This window comes from Anguilla rostrata, chromosome 6 (assembly GCF_018555375.3).
Source record: "Anguilla rostrata isolate EN2019 chromosome 6, ASM1855537v3, whole genome shotgun sequence".
NCBI lineage: Eukaryota > Metazoa > Chordata > Actinopteri > Anguilliformes > Anguillidae > Anguilla > Anguilla rostrata.
In genome coordinates, this window is record NC_057938.1 from 15032381 (window position 1) to 15059379 (window position 26999).

Consider the following 26999-nt stretch of genomic DNA (forward strand, 5'->3'; position numbering starts at 1 on the left):
TGTCTCCCGGGAATGGGTTCATACTTTTAATTAGTTATATTTTAGATGTGAATTAGGTCTATTTTATTTATCGGCTACATTCAAGATGGCTAACATTTTGCTGTTTTCACCTTGAACACGGCGGTATATAAGGATTGTTTGCTCCTGACTGGTGGGTATATTTGAGTGTAGCCTGAAACAGTGAGGGGCATATTTAAATGGGTTTGTATGCAATGAAGTATATTTTAGGTACTTAAAATTTCTGCAGACCAGCTGACTTTAGAGTGGCTGGTATAGGGACATCTGGAAGTTTGTGGTCTTATGCAAGAAAACACATTTCAAGTAACTCCAAAGCTGCTTGTACAGCAGTATTATCTTTCCAGCGGTTGTACCCATAAAAAATTAATTTTATAGCATTTATTCACAATTATAAAGGTGAATATCCGTATTTTTATATTTTGCTGGTATTTCCTTTGTGGAGCACAGAAGTCTGTTTTCTTACATAATAGGAAATAGTTCCAGTAGAAAAGAAGATTAAACATGCTTTCTCAAAGAATAATTTGGCAGTATGCACATACAGCCTCTGGGTGCATAAATGAGCTGCACAAACTGCTTTGGGTATGTGTATTTTGTTACTTTAGATCAGAGGTTCCCAACCTTTGTCCTGGGGATCATGCTGGTTTTTGTTCCAATGAACGGAAACTTTTCTTATTTGGGTGCTGTTCATATTTGGAGGGATTATTTACTCTCTTTAGCCACATTATTTCAGGAATAGCTATGCATGCGGTGAATAAAAATCCCATGCGCACAGTGCCGTTCGCAATGAATGGAAGATTTTCCATTCGTTGCTACCATTCATTTTTATGAATGTTACGGCTAGTGCTAGCACAGTCTCCGCCATAAAACTCTCTCTTGACACTACCCAGAACGTTTTTTGTATTTGGTTTGTCCTAGTGAGGGTTCCGTAGTTACACTGTGGAAGGTAGGACGTGTATTTACTACAGAACTGTACATGGACCAGGAGTAATAGTGCGGAAGCGACCTGTGGAAACAGCTGGTTACAAACCAGAGTGATTAAAACTTCTGTTTGTAACTAATGAATCAGTTAAACAATGGCTGCAAATTTGCTAGACTTAGAGAGTCACTTGGATCGTCTGTATACGTCAATAGAAGATAACGGGGGTGATATTTGTAGCAAAGAGACTGGAGAATGGGGTGAGTTTCTTGACGGTCAGAATATGTGTGACTGAACTAGGCTCCTGTTACTATTGAACGTATTCTGATGCGTTTCGTTCTGTGCTGTAACTTATACGTGTAATGCAAGGATAAATGTCAGGTACTGAAATAGATCAACGTGCCATATAGGGAGACTACACCTAATTCGTTACTTCCAAGATACTAAATTTAATCTCCTCTCATTACATGTGAGCTTTTGTCAACGTAGTGCAGTTGTGATTTCACATATGATTTAAATTTCAAAGGAAATGTGCACTCTGCGCAGCGCTGTCATGTCAATGAAAATGCGTCTGTTTGCGGGGTCGCCGCTGTGCTGATTTCCGTGCGTGGTTTGTTTGTCCCGTATACGTGTTTCCTTTAACAGACATCAGCCTCTTTGACGACCTGGAATACATTGGGGATGAAGAGGAGCTGTTGCGGATTTTGGAAAGCGTGCCATGTGTGAGTAGACTGGCTTCCAATGTGAATTTGAGACACTGATTTGTCATAATCATTGTGTGCTGTATAACAGTAACAAAAATAATCAAAATACCCATCAGCAATGATGTCGACATTGTATAAAAAATCGACAACAAAGATGCTTTTGAAATGCGTGTGCCTAGTGTACAGATGTTTCAGATTAGCAGCACCCATGTCAGAGTTCATATTAAACATGAATAAGTTTCACACCAAGTTAGACTACTGCCCATTCCTGGATATTTATGTTACTGATTTACATTCGGTCTGTTGTGGATTGTGACATGACAGTGTAATATAATGGTCAGAGAACTACTTTTATGAGTTAGTCATTGCAAGTTTAAATTCCAGGTGGTGCATTGCCCTTCTGCGTTTGAACAGAGTACCTAGCCAAAACATTCTATTGTGTATATCCTGCTGTATACATTGCAGTATGTACATACAGTATGTATGTAAAGAGTATAGGATGTGATGTGGCCGTCTGATAGACATGCAATAAAAATTTTAATAATGCTTGCTTCTCAGGCTGGCGAGGCTCCTGACTTGGGCCGTGGCCTCAACCTTTCCCCCTGGGGAACAGCCACCCCGGAAGACAGCGGCAGCAGCTGCACAGGTAACTCAGCCCCCCAACGCAGCTACATCTAACACACCAGTGTCAGTCAGTCCATTGGTCCATGTTGCTGTCTTTCATGTATTATGGGGAAGGTGATCATTAATTATTTCTTAGAATTTCTTGTTCCTTTTCGGTCGAGCTGCTATTGTGCTTATGAATATGTTGGAAAGACAATATCTTGCAACTGCATCTGCTGAATAGCATTTCCTTTGTTTGCTGTTCAGACTTACAGAGGTCTTCACGTCATGGGATATACAGTGTATATTTTACAGGACGGTCGGTTTAGGCATGCTATGTCAAATATGTGGTTATTGATCAAACATTTTACAAAACTCCAGTGTAGAGAAAGTGCAGAACATTTTTTGCTGCTTAGTTTTATTATAATTTTGGATGTTGGATGGCTTCTCTATTTTTACTGAACCCACAGAATTATTGGTAGTATGTGGTGCACCTTGCAACCTCAGTAACAATGGCAGGCCACATTTAAATGGGTATAGATCAACACATCTGCTGCATACTTGCATGACTGGTGCTGGTAGTTGCCACTGCATCAAATACACACGTGGTGTTACATTTGTGGAATTAATGTATTGTATGCCAAATATATCCTTGTTTTTTTGATGTGGTACACTTTCTTCTGGATTTTTGTATGTTAACTTCGCTTCATTGCAGTTTGTCAAAAATATTGCCTTACTCTTGCTGTTATAGAAACAGATGGGATCGTAGGCTGTCTTTCCCCAAACACGACCACAAGCTCTGTGTCTTCCCCTGGTTCAGTGGAGGTGCCCTCTCCCTACTACCTGCATGTAAGTACTGTTCTTCATGCCCCTGGCCTGAATCCTAGTGTTCCGGGGAATGGAGGCTGTCAGGAAAGACCTTCCATATATTTAATTGGATCTGATTGTTTCTTTTGATTGAGTGGAAAATCTTTTTGGATTTTGCTCCATTGCCTTAGAAAATGGGTTTGTCTCTCAGCCATAGTCAATTGGATGAAAACCTATTTGACTAAGACAGTACTGTGTTTCCCTAGGACATACCACATCCAAAATGGTTGACATCACATGGAGTACCACAGGGATCAATTTTGGGCCCTTCACCTATTTCACTGTGTATGCTTCCCCTTAGTAGTATGATTAGAAAACATGGTGTTAGTTTCCATAGGTATTCAGATGTGATGAAGGATAAGGGAAAATCTGGGAACTATTTCAGTTTTACCTTGTGATGATAGTGCCCTCCATCTAGTAGAATATAAAGAACAAACAAGTTTAAATGCCTACCAGTTTCCTCTAACAATATAGAAATGTTAATTATTGGACAAAACGATCAAATAGATCAAAAGAGTATTTTTAGTATTCTTTCATGCCAACTTCAGTTAATTATCTAATTGTACAAACCATATAGATGCAATAAAATTTTAGCTACTTTTATTAATGACCTCATGAATGACAGCTGACAGCTGTTTTGTGTACTGGTATGAAATGTTTTACTGTGATCTAATTTTTGAGTGAGCTAGATTTGGTGTACAGGTAATTTTGCCAGGCAAATCATTGAAAACAAAAACTGATACTGCCCCTGCAGCAATGGAATTACCCATGCCTACTATACAGACTATCATTTAATCATAACAATCCAAGCCCTGCATGGCTGCAAATAATTGCCCATTTCTCACCCATGGCATGGAGCGTTTCAATTACAAATTTTCAGACTTTATACATTGTGTCTTATAGTCGTTTCAGCTGCTGCCTAATTCATTTCAAGCCGTATTGAAAGTACTGATAAAAGGTGAACTTGCTTGCATTTGATTCTCAGAGTGGCCAAAGTGAATGTAATGTAAACGTGAGTGCGTAGTGAGGTGTCATTTGTTCCTCCTACTGCAGGAAGAGGACCTGTCACTACAGTCTGTGCCATCTCCTGCACCCGTCTGCTCCGACACCAGCAGTTCTGTCTGCGCTGGCCTGGGGACGAGGCCCCAGAGAAAGAGCGGCCAGGGCTCCAGAGGTAAGAAACCTGTCAGTTATCTTGTTGCATTAGCTTATCAGTTAACTCGCCCCCATCCACCTGTCAGCAACACAGGATGCGCCAGTAAATCAGTGATGAGTGTTCACATGAAATTACATTGCTTTACATTATTTATACAGGGTGACTTAGACATTTGCCTTCATAAGCATACGTTTTGCAAATGATACACAAAGCAGCTCCTTCCCCCTCAGTTTGTTAGTGAAAATTATTTTATGCATCCACCATTTTCCCTTTTCCAGGAGTTCAGCTTGATTTCCAGATTCATTTTTTCTGTGTTTGAACTCCCTCAGTAAATTTGTCAATGTGACTGTGTGGCTATCTGACTAAATCATGCCATTAAAAATGATGGTTGATAACTTGATTGACTCATTGCTTTAGTATATCCACTTGTGTAGCTGGATATTTATAAAAGTAATTTCAACATCATTGTGCCTGATCAAGATTTAAAACCGCAACCTTCCGGTTAAAGTCAGTGTTTTAGGTCATGTTACTTTTAGGCACAGATGAGCCAGACCACATCAGGGGAGACACGTTAAACTACTGATGCAGTCGCCCTTTATTCTCAAAGTGTCTGAACCCTTGGGCTGCTTGTTTGCATGGGCTGTGCACTGATTTCCCTGCACGGGCCATGTTTGAAAAGAGTTTTTTCCCCCCCTGCATTCATAGCCAAATCAACTCATCCCCCAAGACGGATCATCAACCCCTCGCCGAAGGTCTCCATCCAGCCGAAACTGGTCGTCCCCGCCTCCGTCCCTGTCCTTCACTCCGCTCTGCCTCTCCAGGCCAAGACCATCATCATCCAGCCCCTGTGCGCCGCGCTCCCCATGGTCCGCTCCACTCCTGCGTCGCTGTGTTCTGCGCCACCTGCTGGTGAGCCATGTGACTGTACTCTTCCCTGTCTCAGTGGGTTTTCACACATGATGATGTCATAATACTGTATTTCATTTATATGGTCTTCCCAGACTGCACAAAACATTACTGTCACTTTGTTTCACTAAGGTTGTATGAGCATGTGGTGAATAATATTGTAGCAATGTTTTTATGGTATCTATTTTACTGTCGGAAAATAACAAATTTCCAATACATGTTTTAAATAGGCCCAGATCACATTCATACTTTTTCTACAGGAAAACATTTAAAGTGTTCTTGGAAAAAAAATCACAAGACCCCACAAGAACTAAAAAAAATTGGTTCCTGGGTTATTGTAAGTCAATGAATGAATTAAAATACTGCATATTTGGTTCACGGTCAGAAGAGGGCACCAAATCCTTATTTCTGTGGAATAGTCGACAAAGAGACCTCTACATTTAAACTGATTGCTTCATCCCTTGCTTATAGTAGTGACATTTTTAAAAAATTGGCTGATTTTCCTGTAGAGTGAGGGTTCAGATTTCACTCCGAGAAGGCCATATGCATGGAGTTTTTTTTTTTTTTTTTTTTAATGAAACACTTCTCCCAATGTGTTGAGTGCCTCAGTCCTGTGGTCTGTGTGATAGTTAATGTATTTCCTGCTCATATAAACGGTGTCTGAAGATTTATTTCTACCCTGTGCTAAGGAAACACTTCACTGCGGGATATTGGGGACGTTTGGTTTGAAGAATGAAGTTGATTAACTGACTGGACCAATCTTGTCAAGGGGGGTTGGTGAAATAAACATTCCCCACAGTCCTCAAGGATTCAAGTCCAGCTCCCCGTCTCTGACGAAGCGTATTGCCTGAGGCAGGGGGACAGGGTCTGTGATTGGCCAGGGAAGTGGGCAGGAGGGGACATTGTTTATAATTAGTCTCTGCCTTTGGGAGAACTGGGTGAGGGGGGCATCACGGTGTAGTGCCGTTGATTTGTCCTGAGATTCCCTTAAAACTACTTGGGAGATATATTTTGGCCTTGTTCCAGGAAAGTTAGTTGTGTTAAGAAGGGGTCTGTAGATTTCATTTCTTATCCCAGCAAGAAAAAAATTAGTTCTGGTAATCGGCCATTAATATCAATTAATCTTTTTGGGAGATCAAAGAGTTTGTTTGACGTAGATAATTAGGTTTGTTTGGATTGGCTGGTGTGGAGCAGGAGATGTTTTCTTCCACTGCAGACTGTATGGTCAATTTCAGCCCTCCAGCAATTGTGGTCTTTTAATGGTCGTAACCGTGGAGGTTGGCTCAGAGACTGCTGCCACTGGCAAGAGCCTATTGCTATGGGCGTGGCATACCAATGAACTTTAGTTATAACCTCCAGTATTCTTAAGTCAGCAAAGATTCCATAGTACACGTTGGGAGGTACTTGCCATGCTCTCATTTCAGTGCATCCGGAGTGTTAAGAAAGTGGTGAAAAGTCATCACTCACAGAGCTGTTCAGTTCATTGTAAATCTTTTTGTATTCTTTTTTTGTAGAGCCACCACTCTCCCTATTATGTAGATGCATTTGGTTTAATGCGGTTTTTTTTGTTGTTTTTTTTTTTTTTTTGAAGCTGCGAGTTGGGTTAAAACCAGTGCAGGAACCGGGCTGTGCGGCTTGCCATGCTTCTTCGTTTCACATGGATAGAGGGGAACATATTTTGTGGCGGAACAGACAGGGGGTGGGGGGTAGGGGGTCAAGGTCAAGGGTAAGCCTGCCCTCAGCCCAGCCCCTTCAGCTCACATGGGCCTTGAGTCTGTGACTCCCAGAGGAATGTGAGGCCTACTGGAGTCTGGTACAGTAGCTGGCTGTTCAGCTGAACCCCCACGGCTCGAGGAGGGCCATAATTCACCCGTATGGTACAGATTATGGGGAGACGCAGGAATTCAAATAAGGGACAAATTACATCTAATTCAACTCTTTACGCAGGCATCGTAAGCACTTAACGTGACAAGCTGTGCTAAAAAAAGCTCTGTCTTGGAGCTTGAAAATGCTTGATTTATATGAGCAATATTAATATTTGAAAGCTTGAGTGCTTGAAGGTGCTTGGTTTTCTCTGATTTCGTGTGCGTTATTAAGCCTTTTTTTTCCTGTAGCTTGGCATCCAGGTTTCCAGACTGCCATTTTTGATGATAAACTGGTTTTTGAAAACTTTTTACTCACGTTGTATGATCACCCATTTACAAATAAGGTCATTCAAAGTTTTGAAAATAATTCCCTGCATTTTCTTGAAAAGTCTTGGTTTGGAGCTCTGTGCTATTAAACTAAAATTCACTATCATTATCTTTCAATTAACATCAGATGTGATGTCAGCAAAGGTACACCCACTTAATCTATTGAGCACATTTGTTTTATCAAGTAAATATTTGCTAATTCATGAAATCACTATTCTTTTGATTATTCATTATGCACACATTGTCGGAGAGGCGCGCCTATTTTTCCAACCAATGAGAGCGCAGCCAAGTGGGCATGCAAGGTTTGAGAGGTGACACTTATCTCAGAGTAAGATTGTGGGATGTATCACTGCTCAGGCTGTGTCACTGTGATTGTTCTCAGGCCTCAAAGTTGACCCCTATATTCTTCAGCACTATGTCCTGAGTGAGGGTAGCCAGTGTTCAATATTTTTATGGACATTTAAAATTTTGATTGGTTCCCTGTTCAAATGAGGAGTTGACTCCATAACGTGGGGATGTAATGAAACTGTAGGTTTACAGAGGTAGGATGTGGCTCTGGGCTGTCTCCAGGGAGGTAAGTGCAGGATGCCAGCTGCCCACATAGTCCTGACCGACTGCCCCGTCTTTGCCAGGATGTCATGTGACTCGGACGGTGCTGCAGATGTCCGGCCCCCAGGTTGCCCCGGCTCCGGCCCAACCGCTCTCTGACCGCCTGGTCATCATGCAGGACAGGGGTGGCACTCCCGGACAGTCACCCGCCTTCCCTCAGCCGACGGGGACGAGCGCCTACCACAGCGCGGCGGTCATCGGAAACGTGAGCACCTCCAGCCTTCTCCCCGGGGGTTCCGGTCTCTTAGTCGGGGACCGCTTTGCAGAATCACTGGGCGGTCCCTGGAAAAGACTTTGCATGTCCTCCCTGTGTTTGCGTGGGTTTTCTCCGGATACCACGGTTTCCCCCCACAGTCCAGAGTCATGCTGGTTGGCTTAATTGGAGAGTCTAAATTGCCTGTAGGTGTGAGTGTGTGAGTGCATGGTGTGTGTGGCTTGTGATGGATTGACGACCTGTCCAGGGTGTATTCCTGCCTCTCGCCAAATACATGCTGGGATAGGCTCCAGCACCCCCTGAAACCATGACTAGGAATTAGGGGGTTAGATAGTGGATAGATGGATGGATTTATTTAATTTAATATTTTTTTATATTTCAGATAGAATAATACTTCTGTTGTTGACACGTGCTTAATATAATTGCAAGATACTACATGTTGTTATTGCACTTAATACATGTTTTGTGCAGTTGGCCATTCCAAGAAAAAGAGAGAAAAAGATAAAGACAACGGAAATACTCTCTTCAAAAAAGTGAGGAACTCCAGACAGCTCATGAGGAAACAATACAATTATTAAGTCCTCAAGGCATAGTTTATAGTGATTTGCAGGCTGAACGTCATTGACTAAACAGTCGAAACTGAAAATCATGCTTTGGAGATGTGTGTGGTGGGAGTGTTAATTTTGCACACTTTGGCAGAGACTCCTGCGTTTAATTGTCCGTATGTGTGTCGCACTTGGCTCTCTTTCTGAGCTGTCAGATTCTTGGGGTAATGGGCGTGCTCTGGTGTGGTCTAAAGGAACGTGTTTATTTAAGCGGCTGACAGATGGGTTCATTTTCGGTCTCCGTGGGTGTCGGACAAACACTGGCCCAGCAGAGAGCGGTTGCGCTCTCCTCGATCATGACAAGAGCCTGCTTGCTGCCTGTTGTAGAGTATGTAAAGTGTAGCAGCCATCTTGACTGTTTTAAATGTACATTAACTTGCCCTGTCACTCCATAACTGACTGATAAGCCGAGTTTCACTGTTGTGTGACAAATTTAAAAAAAAACGGGGCTAGCCTATCGTTTATCATAATTTTTAAGTATTGAAAATAAAAACTAGGCCCCTTTGAGGAACAGTGTTACATGACTTTTAATACTATAACTGTCACTTTCCTGCCTTGCACAATTGGAAGTGAGTGAAAATGTCTTCTAACTGCTAGGTAGGGACACCGCCAACAGGCAAACAGCAGGCACAAAAAGACTTCTCTCTACCCTTCAGACACTAAAAACCTCCCCCCAAAAAACTTACTCATGGCAATACGTTAGATTCATTGTTTGACAGAAGGGCTTGGGTATTAGGCTACTGAACAAATATAATCCTGGCTGCATAACAAGTCTCCTAAATGTAGCAGACACAGAATATGGGTACTTGAAGCACAATGGCTAAAAGCTTATGTGGACGAAGAAGTAAATCTTGTGTAACACATTATGGCTTAAAGGGCACTGAAATAGATTCTATGAGAAGAGCCAAAATCACTTGATGGCTTGCCCTCTAGTGGTAAAAATTAGTCAGTGAAATAATACTTCTGTCTTGCGTGTAATTTGTTCATGCTTAGCCGTGCAAGGCAGATTGCAGAGGATATATTAGTTCTCTGTATGCCCCTTGATCAAGATATGAGTGTGGTGGTATATTTGTTCATTGTGCTCATTGGATTTTGCGTAGGTGTAACTGGTGCTGAAGGAAAGGTCATGTGACCTAGGGGGTGGAGCCTTTGGTCCTCGTTAGGTCAAGGTAACCTGAGGACAGCTCTAGTTACTGTTGTTTCAACTTCACTTAAAGTGTCTTTTAATGGTCTCTTCATTTTTCTGTCGTCTCTGTTTATCTGTAGTAATATCATGTAAAACACCAGTTTTCTGGAATAATTATCAAGGATACTTTAACCAGCTGTTTGGGCCAAGCACTGAAAAAACACAATAGAGTAGTTATTCAACAATAGGCCCTAAGTGTGTTTACAAAAGTCAGTGGATTCTTGATAAACTCAGGTTGTGTGTATGAGCCGGGCTTTCTGGGATGGTTATTTTGCTATTTTGATGGTTATTTTGCTGTGCTTCTCAGATACCTTCTTTGTTTGGTAAGAAAAACGCATAGTTTGGAAATTATATGGTGCAATGATGCTAACCAATGCGAAGATCAGAGCCAGAAACCAACTGTGTCTGCTGTTTGCAGAGTCTGGGAAAAAAAATAAAAGCAAAAACACAGAATTGTCGACTACAGCAGGAATAGCATAAAGGCACAATATGCTTCAGGGTTCAAGTACAGAACCTTTTTGCACAGCCTGTCTGGCTTCTTATGACAGAGTGGGTTTTCATGTGGCAAATGACACTTGTTGACCTCTGTGTGAATTATGTTTTCCTCTCTAATGGGGGAGAAAGCTAATTTCCCACCACCATTCCGGCTCACAGACTGGAACACGTTATGCGCCTCATGTGACAGGAAGGCTGTCTTTGGTGCTTTTCAAAGTGGTTTTTTTATGGCGTTCAAAACTATCGGTGGCGGCAGCACCCGCTCCCACTCCGCACGCACCATGAAAACTGCTGCGGTCTGGCCTGTGGTTTCGCACTGATTTCAGCTGCTTGTTCCCAGCTTTACGGGTACTCCGTTTACGTGGCAGTTCAAGCTGTTAGCTGTGATCGCTAGCACCATAAACTAGAGACGACAGAGCAAGGCAATAAACACGGATTTAAAGCATTGTGCAATTACATACGTGTCCCAGCAAAAACTGGCAATGATTGAGGAGTATCTTTTTTTTGTGAATCTTTGCACAGATGAAATTTAAAACTAGAGATGTGAGTTTGAATTGAGGCTCACATCTTGCACACCAGCAGGGCTTTTCTACTTTAAGCCTTTTCATTGGATTGCCCCAATGCTTATGGATGCTCATCTGTCTTTATCAAGACTTTTTTCAAGAACTGTGTTTATCAAGCTTATCAAGAACTGTATGCAGCAGTGTTCTGTAAATCCACAATCCCGCCAGGGCAAATGGTGATATCCACAGTCAGCCTTAGCTTTAGCTTAGCAGAACCATGGCATGGTATTCTGATATTGGAGGGTACCACTTTCCCATTGCAGTCAAACATCTTGTTCCCACACTGCTAAAAGATGGATTTAAACTGTTCCTCTGGAAACCAAACCAAACATTGCGGTTGGAACCCAAATTAATTTATAGGCAGGGCTATTAGACCTTTTTACAAAGTCTTCCTTCAGTGGCCGGTCCCTGGAGGTTTCCGCTTCATAAAGCACAGAGGATTCGCTGGTGGTTCGTCGTTTGCTCTCTGCCCCTAGGCCTATGGAAACGAGCACAATCGGATATCATAGGCAATGCGGTCTACTCTTTCGAACATTAATGAAAAATTGTTTAATTTCCTCAATGCCTAATGTCTTATACCAACATTGCTACCGAACAACCATTTTGTCGGGTCATGTGCAGCTAAACAAGCTGTACAGTATTTGTGTATCTTATTTCTTAGAATGCTTTACGATTTTGTATTTTCTTAGTTTGGAGTGCGCAATCATATTCATCAGCCTCCACTATTAGTTCAGGACAAGCGTGTGTTCTTCTCTGATGCCAAGCCTCTACATCACTCCACTCATCAGTCTACAAAGTGAGCGTGTTTAGACAGGAGTCTGAAGATGGCACTTCACATATCATCCTGTGGGGCTGCTGGCCAGTCAGCGCTGGCACAGTCTAGATTCAAACCTGGCCATAGGGTCCCATCCCCACACACTGGAATACTGCTTTTAGCTGCTTTAGGTAATTCACCCAGCAGCAGAGAATATCTGAATTTTGAATAGAGTAAAATACAGTGCTATGTTTTAATAAGTTAGACTTTCCCAAGACTGCATATTGTGAAAATGTTGTAATTTATAAATGTATCCTGCTGCTCAATGCAAAAGATGTACATTTGAATAGCAACATTTGAAATGCTCGGGTCAGTTTTTCTGTCCCTCCTTTTTCTGTCCTTTGGGGAGCTTGAATTCCATTACCTTGCAAATGTTTCCCTGGTAATTGTGAGGTCAAAGGAGGTTTTTCTTTTGTGCTTTTATTGTACAGTTGGGTTCTTTCAGGGCGATCGAGTGTTTTTTTTCCCCGTTTTATTTGAATGTTTAGGATTCCTGAACGCGGCTCTACTTTGCCGTGTTCCAGTTTCCATATTTAGTTTGTTGTCTCTGGCTCTGATGTGGAGCTGGGTGAAGGCCACTGGCGGGAGGAGAAGCATTGTCTGTCTGTGACATTCAGCAGCAACAGCAGAGGGACAGAGGTGTGACTGTGCATGTCACTTGTTGGGAGGAGGGGTTGTGGGTGCAGTTTTTTTGAATTGTGAATTCCTGAGAGAGCTAATCTGAATCTCTCACAGTAAAAATCCAGCTTTGGAAATGGGTAATGTGAAAAAAAAATCGGAACAGTATAATGGTGCTGGAGTTGGCCATTTTTTAGTTTAAATGAGTAGTTAACTCACTAGGTCTGCGTTTGTGGTGTGTGCGTGATAATGATCTGGCATATGAGAATGTGAGACCAGGCGTGCAAATGAAATTTTTTTTGGTGAATTATGTCCAGGTCTTACGCCACAATGGCCTAATCAGCTCTTTTATAACTTATGTTTTGGTGTAGGGTCACATACTCACACTCACACACACACACACACACACACACACACATACAGGAGTTAGAGAGTATAATACTGGCTTTCACGGTGGCTGCACTGCAGAGATATACAGTGGGTGAGTAGGAGAGTGGGGGTTGACTGATAGATTTAGTTCGTGCTGACGAAGCCTTCTGCTGGACACATGTTGGAGTCATTATTGGCTGGGATTTCACTTAAGCACTGGTTTAAGGATGAAGGTTCACCTCAGATTTTCCACCTCTGCTGCGAAGAACCTGCTGAAGAAGTTCCCACCCAACACTGCAGAGAACCGTGGATGCTGGGAGTACGGGGGGTTAATGGTTTCATGTATACAGTATTTACTGTATTTAATAACAGTAGTTCACCCTCCAATTGGTATTGCCCATGCTGATCTATCCACATGGTCTTTTGAACAGCTCCACAGTTTATAAGTTTGGTGTGTCCATCCAGTTTAGAAGTTTGGTGTGTCCATCCAGTTTAGAAGTTTGGTGTGTCCATCCAGTTTAGAAGTTTGGCGTGTCCATCCAAACCATAGCTGTAGGTTTATTTTCAGCTTTGGAGGAGACACCCTGCCAGACACGTTAGTCTCGCATAGTCGAACGCCAAGTCTCATAAGCATACTAGCTGGTCTCGCAATTAATTCATATGAAAATATTGTGTGTGACATGTCTCCCCCCAAACCTACACGTATGAAACACTTCTGTTGTCGAGAAATAAAAGCCCTGCAGTCTGTTGATCACGTGATGGTGATGTAATCTGTTTGAACAGGTTTAACTCAAATTCTCAAAGGTGATGCTGTAAAGCAAAAGTACCTTCATTTGTCATACTCCAGAGGCACTCCAGTCAGTCCCCAGTGAACCACCAGTGTCCAAAGGCCTCAGGTACAGCTGCGTGTTTGAATACCTGACACTACAAATAATCATTCTGGGCTGAACCCCTTACAGTTGTAAGCGTATTAGTTAGGGGAAAGGACCTATACATTTTTTATTGTTTTTTTTAAATAAGTGGCTATTCATGTATTACATTAGAGAACATCAGAATACTTGCGACAAGGTCATTTAAACCATCTAGCCTTGACATTTTACCTACTCTTTTTCTGTACAGGCAACTTATGCTGATTTAGCCATATGCGCTTTATTAGGGACCAAGGAGGTTAAGGGTAGGGACAGTACAGTGTAATGGAAGTGAGGAGTTGCAGGTTGAAATCCCAGGTTGTGCTCTGCTGTTATAGCCAGGGGCAGGGTACTTATCCGGAATCAGTTGAGTGAATATCCTGCGCTATAAATGCATAGGTAAAAATGCAGGCCTTCTAAGTTACTTTGGCTGAGTTTGGTTGCTAAACAAATAAAATGATGTGGTAACAATGGTGAATGGATGGCTGTAAATCCAGGTACAGAGTCCTGTTGGCCCAGAATGTTCTATTCTGTTACCCAGACTGGTGCCATGCTAACCTGCACCCCTCTGCCCTATCTCCAGTCCCCCGTCGGGAAGAGACACCAGCGGATGATGAAGAACCGCGAGTCGGCCTGCCTGTCGCGCAGGAAGAAGAAAGAGCACCTGCTGACCTTGGAGGCTCGGCTGAAGGTGGCGCTGTTTGAGAACCAGAAGCTGAAAAGCGAGAACTGCTCCCTGAAGATGAGGCTGGACAGCCTGGCGGCTGAGGTAGGACCGCCCCCCTTTCTCCGTAGAGCAGATAGTACAAGTGCACGCGCAGCTAACCGGAAGCCTGAAAGGCGATCTGTTATCTAACTGCGTTTTCCTGTTTCTGATCTACAGAACAATGACCTGAAGGTGGTTGCCCCCAAAAGACGAGCGGCGTGCCTCCTGGCAGTCATTGCGTTTGTCATGCTCTCTGTGGGCCCAATAGGGTGAGGATGGTTGCTGTAACTGATTCTACCTGTTCAGATTCTCACTTTCGTTGTAGGAACAGGTGTGTAGATTGATGATTAAAGACAGTTTTAAAATGATGGCAGCCACTTAAATAGGGAAATGTACATAGCCAAAGTATCTATCCAGTGTTCTGGTGTTTGTTTGTGCCTGTAAAATATTTGCATCTCTAAATGAAAACCCTCACTTGCATGTGTCTGCATACAGGTCTGTCATTAACCATTTAGCTGGCAGAAAATGAAACCGTTGTGTCTTTAAGCCCTGAAGCTTTAAAACATCAGGCTATGTTTGTAATATACAAGAACAGCTGACCTTGTCATAGTGTTTTTTAAAATGCAATCGAACTATGATTTCATTTATTTTTGTGCTATGGAGAACATTGATTTGAATTTAGTTTGATTGAAAATGCATGACCCAAATGGAGCTTTTAGCTATGCAGGATTTTTACCTTGAAAATATTATAAAATAACCATTCTAAGGCTAGAGATGTCCTGGCAATCTCCATCTTTATGCACTTTCACCGAATTTGTGCACCTTTACCTGTATTTGTTATCTTAAAATGTGTTAGGGATGATTTTGGGCGTGGCATTCTTTTCTTTGTGGGGAGGGGAGACTGTGACTTCAGAGCCTGTGGTTTCCAATCATATTTCAGTGGAGCCTTTGTTGCTAGCTGCTGCAATGGCAGAAGAAACATAGATGCAGCAAAGCAAATAGTCAAACTGACAGGGCTAGTTAAAGAAGTAGAAGTAGAGTGGCTTGTTTTTGTGTTGGACCTGTAAGTAACGTTACCACTAGCTAGCTATCCAGCTGACTACATTAGGTTGCTAGATGGTCGAAGTCAGGTATCCTACTTTGGGTGAGTGGGTGGGGTTGAAGACGGAGGAGGAGACTTCTTTTATTATAAATTCAGAATCACAGCAAGGATAAAAAAAATCCTGCATAGTATGCCTTTAAAGGGCATGTATTTATTTTAAAGAGTGGTCTGACTGGTCAGTAAGAAGCATGCATGAAACCTGACTGTCATTGCTTGAAACTGTTACTTTCTATTACCATACTGAGGTGGTGCAAGGAAAGCTGCCGTATTTAAATAAGGTGCTGGATTAATCTGGAGGGTTGAATTGCGCATGTCTTTTAACAGTCTTAAGTGTGCTTCATTGAATCCAGTCTAATGTGTACGAGTTCATTTAGTTTATGACTACACAGGTGGTGGTGTCATTGCATCCGGAGGTGAAACAGTTTAAATTGGGTTTGTCCGGTCAGAAATAATTCAGGTTAATTCAGGTACCCTGTATACTTTTGCTTAATTTTAACTTCCAGTGAAATTTTTTCATGGCACATTTGGAGAAGACTGTTCAATTTGCGATTATCCACTTGCCCACTTCTTTTCACCACAAGCCATTACAGATTTTTTGGTTGATTTCTGTCTGTCTTGTATTCAGAATGATGGAAATACTGCCAGTGATGAAAATGAGTGACACAGCAAGCCATGTTTGCCTCTGTCCGGTCAGACAGAAGGATTTATCCTTCCTGCATACTGTACAAATGATCATCTTCTTTTTTCTTATTCCTGGCTCTCAGCTGACTCCGAATGGGAATGTTGGCCTGAGATCAGCGGGCAGTTTGGACTTTCCATGCGCTCAGGCTTTGAAGGAGAAGGAATGTGCAACTGCTGCTCCAGCTTGGAGACATATACACTTTTTCTTTTCTGCACCCGAGGCATGCTATGAAGCTGATGGTCTGCCTGTTTAAAAATGGTTGAGCATTTGCTAAATAAATGCTTCAGATCACACGTGCCGTTTCCAAGAAAGAAATGTGCACTGCATACTGTGGTGGTATATACTTGTTTTTTAGGCAGATTGTACAGATTATCTTTTCCTTGAAGTGACTTCTGGCTTCCAGTAAGTGGTAATGTGCTTTCAGATGACAAATGCTGAAAATAGCCATGTATGGGCTGTTTAATGGTATCAGCAAAAGCTTTTGTTCTGTGCAGTGGCATGTCCCAGGTCTGGTGGTCGACTGACCATGGCAGGTTGATTCAAATGCCTTTGTGTTGAAGTCCAGATTCCAGGTCTATGTTGGAAAATGTTCAAAAGTTCAAATCAAGTAAAGTGGCAACAAACTGCCTTGAACCTAAAGAGCTTCTGTTTAAGGCTTCTTAAACTGTGCTTTCAAATCCAGGTTTGGTAGCTGCTTTTTACAACCCTCGGGCGCGGATACAATAGATACATGCAGTTTTATGCCATACTACACAGAGCAATGATCTCATTTGTAGTTTGGACCAGGAGAAACCTTCCACTGTTCTGTGTTCCTTATCCAACCACTTTGTTCAGCCTGTCGATGACCTCTAGAATACATTTTGAGTTTTTCGTCTGTCATCTATTTATTTTACTGTGGGTTGTGTGGCCCTCATTCCATTGTTTTTTTTTTCTTTACTGGCTCATTTCTGGTATGTTTATTTGGTAACGAGAGACTGATTTCTGTTGTTTCATCTGATGTATCAACAGCTATTTTTGCATGTATTCTTAAAAGATCCTAGTCTCTATTCCCCCCCCCCCCCCTTTATTAGAAGCGTAACTAGGGATTGTTGACAGCTAGCATATAATTAATGATTTTAAAGTTTAAAAATTTGAAAATGAACCGAGATGTCCAACCAAACATTGGTTAGACAACAGGGACACCAAACAGAAAACGGACACCAAATTGGCCGCCAAAAAGAAGAGTCCCTGGTCTGTTTTTGCAGGGAATGACATAACATTCTCCCCACTGCCCCCAGTCTCTTCGAAGAAGACCCAGTCTCCATGCCTTCCGCTGGGGCCCCACCTCCTGGCAGACATCTGCTAGGCTTCTCAGCTGTGGACAACGAGAGCAGCAGAGGTCTGGAAACACCTGGAGCAGACGTCCCTCAGGCCGCAGAGAGGTATTTACACGTCACGGGTGCAAGCCCAAGGCCAACTCCCCGGTTCAAATCTCCATGTTTTTTACTGCGTGCACCGGCTTTATTTTCTAACCTGCTCTGAAATGCATTTGTGGCCACGTCACAATCCAGTGTTTGTGTACTTTGTTATGTTAAATTCTTGTGTTTTTTTTCCCGGTTCCCATCTGGATACGCTTCCTGGATTCGTTTAGTTTTCTGCTCATCTGCATCCAACCAATCACAAAATACTCTGAAAAGGAGTGTAATCCTTCAAAAGAGTATTTGACCATGAGATTTTGTCATGGAATCTGCATCTTCTCTGCAGTTTTTGGCTTTGAGTTACAAGGACAATTGTGCCTGTGTGCTTTGGAAAGTCCTGTCGCGGTGCAGGCTGTTTCCAGACAAGGAAGCATTACTTAAGAAATCCGATCTCAGCATATGGGAATTTAAATGACGGTAATTTAGCGTCTGGAAGTCACTCTGCCTGGGATTTGCGGATGGTCTGAGTTGCCCCCTTATGGTCCACATAAGGCTGGAAATACATTTTACAGTGCAGATGAGATTATGTAACCACTAAAAAGTACAAAGTCTTGTCTCTAAGCTGTGAAATTTCCCAAAAGTTTGAGGCACACTGATGTTTCACACACCTGAAAGATCTCGATCATGCTGAATTCCGGCCTGCCTCAGGCATCGACCGATGAACCCCAAGCTGTCGAGTAACATGGCTGGGCCCCATTTATTCCCCATATGTAGACTCCGGTTGTTAAACCCGGACTGCTTTTGGTCACCGCGAATGTGCTCCCTCATACACATTGTTCCACCAACAAAGTTTGTTCGGTGAGCTTTTTCTCCCAGGAGTCAGCATTGACCACTTTCTCCCAGTAATTAACTGTACGGTGCACCGTGCGATTGGCTAAGGTTTTCCTTTTACACAGGCCTTACTGTGACCTTATCCTTTGGAAAGCATGGGCCAGTCTGAGCACCAAATCTCGACTGTCTCTGTGCATGCTGCTGCTCTTCAGTGAGGGAGTTGGCAGGGAGTGCTATTAACACGTGGAAAATTGCCTCCAGATTGAAAGCCAAAGCCTTCCAAGTAAATGCGGCTCTGGTCCGAACACATCCCCCACTGGGTCCAGCCTTGCCAAAGGATGCCGGCCAGAGCAGATGTCTGCCCTCAGCTACTCGCAGCATGGAAAAAACTAGTTAATTCTTTCAGGACATGTGATGGTCCTGAAATCCTGGTCTCCTCTCCACCTACAAATGGGTTCACCAGGCGAGACACTAAAGGACCCTTCTCTTTTTTTTTTTTTAACCCTTGCCACGATGCTAGTAGCCATTTTGCTAACCTCACACTCCAAATAAAAGAATCAGACCTTATTTCTTTTATGGCCGAATTCAGCAACATGAAGGATGCAAGTGGCATGGTTCACTGTTGATTTGCACCTCAGCAATGTTATGAAAAAGCTTAGGCTTAGGCTGGGTTTCTTAATCGGTTAATGTCTTCAAGTGCAGGCCCACTTTGTGGTTGTGGTAAGTGACTTTGCTGATGTTGACTGAGATACTCAGGAGTCCCTTTCCCAGTTTGATTGTGAAAATGTGGGTGGTACTCCTGTCTGTGCACAGTCAGCTCTGTGGTATTTGGTTAAAAACCACAGTTTTGACTCCCTCACTCTCTTCTCCAACTAGTCACTGTATAAATCTGGACTTGGGAATGTGGAAGATAACCATCAGGCTTTCACAGCCTTTACATCATGTTACATTGTATTACATTACGGCCACAAAGCAGATGGTCTTATCCAGCATTATCCAGAAAGCAAGAGCAGATTCAGTTGCAGAAAAGAAGAGTTAACTCAGAGCCAGTAACAGTGCAAACAGGAAGTGCTACAATCAACCATCCTGAGAACAACCTCATGGTGCCTTTTTCTCTCAGCAGCAGTGCTCTACCAACATGGATGTACAGTGCGGTGGAGGTGTGTAAATGAGCGCGTTTCTCCTCTCTGCAGGTGGGACCAGTCCACTCCCGAGGAGAAGGCGCTAATGGTGGTGAAGAGGGACCCACTCCTCTTTGGGGTCCCCCGGCCTTGCCATCCCTCAGTCAACAGAACCAAGGCCATCAGGTAAGTACTCGGCATGCTCACCGCCTTCACCCTCGTTGGTTATCACTTGTGCTCCGCCCTATTAGATGCAACAGCCGTGGGCCTCTCAGATATGCACATCTGGGCTATTAAACCATGGATTCTATGAACTAACCAGATACGCAGCTCCATATCATTATCATTGAAAGTTCCGTTTGTCTACTGTGGAAGCAGGAACATTATGCATTATGCATCATTTCGATGCATACCATGAATATTCGTGAGATCAATTTCATTCCAAAGGTCCAACCAAATCAATAACAATAACAGTTGTTTATTTGTCATGGTTAATTTTTCGTCCATATTCCCAGTTCATGAATAATGAGAAATACAATGGTCTTGAAAAAATTGGTTTCCAAAGGTTGGATGTAGCAAGTCCAATATTATGTTTCTGGTTTTGCAGTTCTATTGTTCAATACCAGTGCCATCTTTTGTGATTTACTGTAGTTTGGTTTGGCTGGTTTACATTTATTCCAGGTATTTTATTATCCCTCTCTGAAAAGGGCATCAAAAACCTTCAGTAGCACCTCTAAGATCATTGTGCCAAACAGAAAGACAATATATGATCCCCCATCTCCTTTAAACTGTCAGGAGAGTTCACCAGCATCTCTCACACCACTTACTGATCTCAGTGACGAACACAACGAGACTTTATCAGCAGAGTGCTATACTATGTACATCTCTGCTGCCTTGGATGGGGCTGTTTTGACCAGTGCTCTGTGTTGTGATCACCTCCTTAGACTCGCCAGTGAGCTGCGTGGCTGGGTCCATCGCCACGAATCCGAGAGGGTGAAGTCCAGCAGGCGGCACAAGACCAAGGCAATGCCGGTACATTTGGTAGCCTCTTGACTCATGCACTGACCTTGAACTCACTGACACAGCAGTTCATTCTATGTGAGATTTTGCCATTGCCAGCAATAACAACTATATGTCCACAAGTCATTTTCTATGGTTAGGATTTGATTGAAACTTTGCCTCAATAATGGTTGGATGGTTGTAAAGGTGCTTTAAGATAATTGCAGTCTTTCTACCTCTGTATGCTATAAGAGAACTTTGTCTGCCTTTCCGGAAATGTCGTTAAGTCTTAACTTTGAGGGTTTATTTTCATACGCCCTAGAATTCGGTTTGCACTTAGGCCATGAGTGCACATAGGGATATATTTCAGTGACGTTGAACATAATCCAACCACTTTGAGAATGTAAACAGAACTGTCAGAGGAAGGGTATTGGCATTTCAAGCACTTCATTTTCTTTCCGATTCTGTGGCCAGTATTTGTGCGAAAGCCACCAGTGGGGTCTGCAGTAATGCTGAGTGATCAAATCCATTCGCACCAAGCGGTGCTTCTGGAACCATTTTGCGACAACAGCTTGAGTAACTCAGCGATGGTTTTAGCTGTCGTGCTCACTTTGATTCCTTTTCCACATCAGTTGGAAAATTTTGCCCCCTGCCTCATGAAGTGAAATGAAGTGACAAGTCGGTAATCAAATCCACGGACGTTCTTCCTTTGATTTGTATGTTTCACACAGAAATGGCCTTTGTTTTTGTAACAGCAGACTGTGTAGATGATTTACCAGTTTCAGTCAGATATTTGCTGGGTTTTTAAAAATAATGATAAACAATGAAATCATATTCGGTTGTAGCCATTGTTTCTATACTGTCAACTGTCGACAGCCAGCTTTTTCCCTTCCCTAGGCACTACCTAGTTGGATGTTTTTTTTATCTGTTTCAGCACAGTTTCTTCTCACACTGCTTAATGAAAGCTGTGTGATGAAGCTCTCCTGCAGATTCAAAATGTGGTGATTTTGGCTTTTGTGATTTACATTAGTTGTCACTGGCAATTTGACTGTGCTTTACAGAAAAAAGACCTCTGCAACCTAAGAACAAATTATACAGCCGGACTCAAGCAAGTCTATTTTGTATGCAGGAGAACCAACAAGGCTTCTTTGTGAGTCTAGTGAAGAACACCTACAGGACTGTCATGGAGGGAATCGATGAGTGTGTGACTTAGTTGTTTCATGCAGATTTAAGATTTGTTGTCCCTTATTTTTGAGTATGGAGAACAGAGACTCAGTGACCTACGGACAAATGATATAGCATGACTGTCACAAGATTTTGTACATTTTGTACAAAGGAGAAACAACAAGACTGCTTGGTGAGTCTTGAGAACAACTGCTGGGCTGACCTGGGAGGGAACTGACGAGCAAAGGAACTTGCCTTCAAAACACCTTTGGCTTCATTGACCAGTGGACTCATGATATACAGTAGCTTGTGCCTTTGAGTATGCCAGGGCATTGCTAATTTTCTTCCTTAGTGGTGTTATGGAAAGATTTGGAAGTCTTCCTGTCCAACAAACATGTCACTGCTGGATGCCCTTAGTATAATTGGGATCGGGAGTTTTCAGTATCTCCAGCAGATTGAGCAATAACTTCAATTTGCTTTGTAAAGACATTTGCATGGATGTAATATTACAGCGAAATCAAGCTTCAGGTGTAAACACCACGTACCACATTTCCAAATTATTTACAGGTACATCATTCTTACATATCTGCAGGCTAAGCCATGCTAACAGCCAAGCAGAGTTCTAAGTCTATAGATATAATACTATAGCATTATCAAGAGAGAAAAGGATCAGCAGAAACTGGGCTTATAACCTAAATGTTTCAGGTTTGATTTCCAGGTACGTCATCTTACCCTGGAGTAATGTACTTAACCTGCACTACTTCAGTATATATCTAGCTGAAATAGATCCTACAGTATGTAAAAAATACAAAAGGTGTGTAAGTTGCCCTGGATAAGAACACCTCCTAAATGTCTGTAATGTAATGCAATGCAAAAAGGATAAGAGGCTGATTAGAAAGGGAAAAATCAGCTTGTCGACTTGCCAAAGTAAATTTGTTCCTCTATATTTAAGAATGAATATTAATGGGTATCACAGATGGTTTAACCAATGATTCCTTATTACACAGTAAAAACCGTCCATTAAAAATGGATTTGAATTGATTTTGAGGGAAGGCAGTCAGGCATTCTGCCATGTTTCTTTCTGTCTACATTTGTGAGAGGAAAACACATTATATTTGTATTTTCATGTTTTTTTTTTTGTTTCTGCATTTTATTTTTACTGTTTATTTATGGTGTTTTATTTTCATTTTTCCTCTCATTTTTGAATGGCAAGGTATGCATATACTGCCACATGTGCTGTGCTGCTCTGTTCCATGTGAAGAGCGGTGTCGCTGAGCACATGCGCCTCTCTGATACACTCGCCTGTGGGCCAGTTACTAAGCAGAACTATGGGAGAGTTAGTGTTCATTGGATGATTTGGGCATTACTCTCTCATTACCCATGGCCTGTAGTTGTCTGGTGGGAATTAGGAATTCTGGCCAAGTTGCTGCCTTGACAGGTCAAAGCCCCATCCCTGTGGCCTATGGGTGACAGCCAGCTAATAATGTAGCCCAGACTTAACACTATTTTTCATTCATATCCATAACCGCCAGACTAATAACAAAAAGATTATACTGGCTTAAATTCCTGACTCAAATGTTAATAACACCGCCCTCACTTTCTCTCAGTTTTTCTCTTGTTATGACTGACCTCAGATTTCAAAGATTAGCTAAATTTTGTCCTATGGTACAATAATGAAAAAGTAGTATATTTTGTGTCAATACCTGTAAAATCCCACGTCCAAATATATGGAATATATATTATGAATGTTAAAATGTATTGCATATGTCAAAATATGTCAGTCATTACCTCTCATCGGTGTGTTTTTATACATACATATTATACATTTCAATATATGCAGTTTTGGTGTATTAAAAAGTGCCTCTAATTATAATATTTAAAAATGTTATAATGCACATTGTTTGCTTATAATGTGCACATATATGAAAAGTACTTTAAATGTGTATTCCTTATATTTCTATATTCCTTAGTGTCTTTGAATTTTATGGCCATCGTATATTAGCCATTGGCCCTGCAGGTCTGCACTGTGCTGAAGGCCTTGAAATATGTTCCGTTCATCATTTACAGCCCCCCTGGGCAAAGGTTAACATGCAGCTTTTGATGGTGATATGAAGAGCAAAGAGGAAAAACTTATCAAGAGGTTGAAACTCCTGCACATTAAAGCAGTAATTCCAAACACAGTGCTTCATGTGGCGAGGAGTCAGCAGGGACTCGGACTAGCTACCAGGAGATGAATTCCGATGTGAAGTGGGTGAATGTTTTTCACCGTTAGCACAGTATTTTCTCAGCTGCAGCCTTACAGGAAAGGCTTTGGATGGCAGCTCGGAAAGACGACAACTGGCCAAGGAGAGGATTTAGTCTGATGCACCAAGCCCCTCCATGTTTGACATTTGAATTGTAGCCTGTTGGTAGTCTGATGTTCCACTCCTGTGTGATGTGTGGTGCGAAAAATTAGTTAAAAGTTCCACTGGTGTGCGCAGATGTGCCACCTATTAGATTTTGCCTGTAGAAGCTATGGCTTTTAGCCCCTGCTTTGTGGCCACATGCAAAAAGGGTCTTGCTTGGTAACTAGCAACTTAACCTGTTTTCATATATATTTGTATATTTCACATAGTCTGTATCGCTAGTCATAAGGGTTGGGCGTTTTAGCCATTCGTTTATGGTGCAGGGTAGCGTACGTCCAATGTGGGGCTGTCTCAGTCAGTCTCCATGTATTCAGTCTCCCTCTGTCAACATGGTTGCTGTACCTGAAATGTTCCCTGGATGAAGTGTTTACGAATGATTTGTAAATCCTCTGAGGCCAGAGAACAGGTGGCTTATGAGTGAACTGCGAGTCAGTTGACTTAAGTTATACTTTATTTGTTTGCTTAGCTGAGGGCCTCCTCCAGAGCCTCTTATACAACTTACCTTGCTCATAGTTTCCATTTATCCAGCTGGATGATTGCTGGAAAATAAATCAAGATGAAGTACCTTGCTGAAGGGCTAGAAAGTAATTTCTAGACCCAGGATTCGAACCCACAAAATTCTGGCTACATGACCAGTTTGTGGGGTTATGGAATTGGGGAGTGCAGCTCTCTCTTCAGTCATTTCTCCATTATTTCTATTACTTTAGAGGGACAATTAACAGTAATGAACATAGCAGCACTTGTGTCATTGACACTGCCATATTTACATAGACAGCTCATTTCTATCTGTAGTCCCATAGAAGGTGAAGAGCTATAGAAATAGTGATGAAAAAAACCCACAAACTACAAATGACAAGCATGAAATGACATTATACAAAAATGAATCAAGATCCAGAAGGAACATTCATACGAGGACAGAATTCAATAACATTTAGCCAGATTGTTGTGCCTAGTTATAAAAGGATGGTAATTGGTGCTGCACCTGATTTCTAAATGTTACATCCTCCAAAATTGAGAAGCCAACTGAGGAAAATCCGACGTGAGAAGGTCAGTGCAGTTTCTCTCTTTTCTCCAGCCATGCCATCCTTTCTTCTCAGAATTCTCGCTGCCTCCCAGTTGCCCGGGTAATATAAAGAGCAGACAGCAGACAGGTTTTTTTCCCCTCAGTTTCCCCTCTGTAAGACTAAAGGCCGACCAATCTTCTGCCAGACAAGGAGATACAGCATTGGTCATGCTCCCACAATGACTTCACAATCTGTGTTTACTTTGGATATTGGGGTTTGTGTGCAATCAAGCCACCCATGGCCTGGAGGGGGACTACCAGACTAGCACACATTGACTTTAGTGCAGGAGAGCGAACGCTTAACCCTGAGTGAAATGTCAAACCTTATGAGGACAGTAGAATGGTATGGTAATGCTAATTCTGAGCTTCATTTCTGTAAATTCGCCTGATGGTATCTGTTCAGCTATTCACAGAGCAACAACTCTGGCTGGCATGTGGTGGGTGGTTTCTGCATTTTTAATTTTTTTCTGTGATCGTAACTTCTTTTATTGGCTTGAATAATATAACATTGTTTTCTGTCTGTTTTCCTTTTTTGTTTTTATTAGAAAATGTTTCAGTGTGCGACAAGGCAGTTGTGACACAGCATAACTATAATTTTGCACCAAAATGTATCAATTTAGTAAATATTAATATAATTTTAACGGATGTTGCGGGGAGCAGTGAGGGACTTTTTGCAGAGGTTGGATATTTATAATTCTATGCAATTGCTTGCCTGCTATAAAAACATTTTAATTTCCAAACCGCAGACATTAATTGCAATATTATGCAAGAGGACTGTGTGGGTAACCTACTGTAGTGTGGAATTATACCATTTATATGCATATTCCATCATTATATAACATTAATGAGCGGTTTCTGTAAATCAGTGGTTCCGAAAGTATGGTCTGTGGGCCTAATTCAGCCTGTTTGAAATTTCCCACTAGCATGGAAAAAAATCTACCAAATCATTTTCACATGCCGTGTGAGGACAACTGAAAAGAGAGTTACTGTATCTTTATGTGGAGACTGATGGAGGCCTTCATGCACTCAGCTTAAATGATCAAAAACATAATGTGCAACCACACCTACATTTACATTTTGGAAACTGGAAGTGTTTGCTTAAATACCATTTCTAGATATTAAACAAAGCCATTGGTAAACTAGCATATGGTAGCTAGCACATATCGCTACCTACCAAACTGCTCTATGTGAGATTTATGAAATGCAGAAATGTAACAGGGATGCCAGGGATTGGAGTATATTTCTTAGCTTGTTATCTAGCTTGCTATTTGGATATCTGTCCCTGAGTGACATGGGTTGATAGGGAGTTAGGTACATTTCTGATTAGATAACTAAAGTTCCCCTCATCTTCATTGCTGTCTCCAATCTGACACCCAGCACTGGCTGGTTAGTCAGTGGAAAACAAGCCTATGAAATACACTGAGGGTTCCAATGAAGATTTTTTTCTTCTAGCTTCTTCCTCTAGGCAATAATAATCTGTAATTGGCCCTTCTGTGAAAATGTTTGGGGGCCCTTTCCTTGGTTCAAGAGAAAATAAAGATCTCTATGCATTCCAAGAGTGGCTTGTTTGCACTGCATAGAAGCCATCTTCAGATTGACCCTCTTCTACTCCCTCTTGTTCTCTCCCACAGAAGTCACTGCCAAAGAAGTCTGAGGTTGTTACAGTCCATTACACCGAAGTAACTGAAAAGTGAGTAATTATTTATGTTGTACAAAGCACATATGCGAAATATAGTGTTTAAGTGTATTCAAGTAGGTTTAGAAAGAGCAGAGTAGTACAGTCAAG

The 26999-nt window shown here is 42.0% G+C and overlaps 1 protein-coding gene across 1 annotated transcript in view; it reads left to right on the forward strand.

Annotated features, from left to right (window-relative positions):
* The first annotated feature begins 784 nt into the window (after window positions 1-784).
* LOC135256635 (cyclic AMP-dependent transcription factor ATF-6 alpha-like) overlaps window positions 785-26999 on the forward strand; it is a 40649-nt gene continuing 14434 nt past the window's right edge. The window contains exons 1-13 of the mRNA XM_064338590.1: window positions 785-1194; window positions 1580-1656; window positions 2197-2284; window positions 2993-3090; window positions 4162-4282; window positions 4970-5173; window positions 7995-8176; window positions 14327-14512; window positions 14627-14718; window positions 17511-17654; window positions 19655-19768; window positions 20527-20614; window positions 26845-26903. Of these exons, the coding sequence (XP_064194660.1) occupies window positions 1092-1194; window positions 1580-1656; window positions 2197-2284; window positions 2993-3090; window positions 4162-4282; window positions 4970-5173; window positions 7995-8176; window positions 14327-14512; window positions 14627-14718; window positions 17511-17654; window positions 19655-19768; window positions 20527-20614; window positions 26845-26903 (1556 nt within the window). The 5' untranslated portion in view covers window positions 785-1091. The remainder of the gene's footprint in view (window positions 1195-1579; window positions 1657-2196; window positions 2285-2992; window positions 3091-4161; window positions 4283-4969; window positions 5174-7994; window positions 8177-14326; window positions 14513-14626; window positions 14719-17510; window positions 17655-19654; window positions 19769-20526; window positions 20615-26844; window positions 26904-26999) is intronic.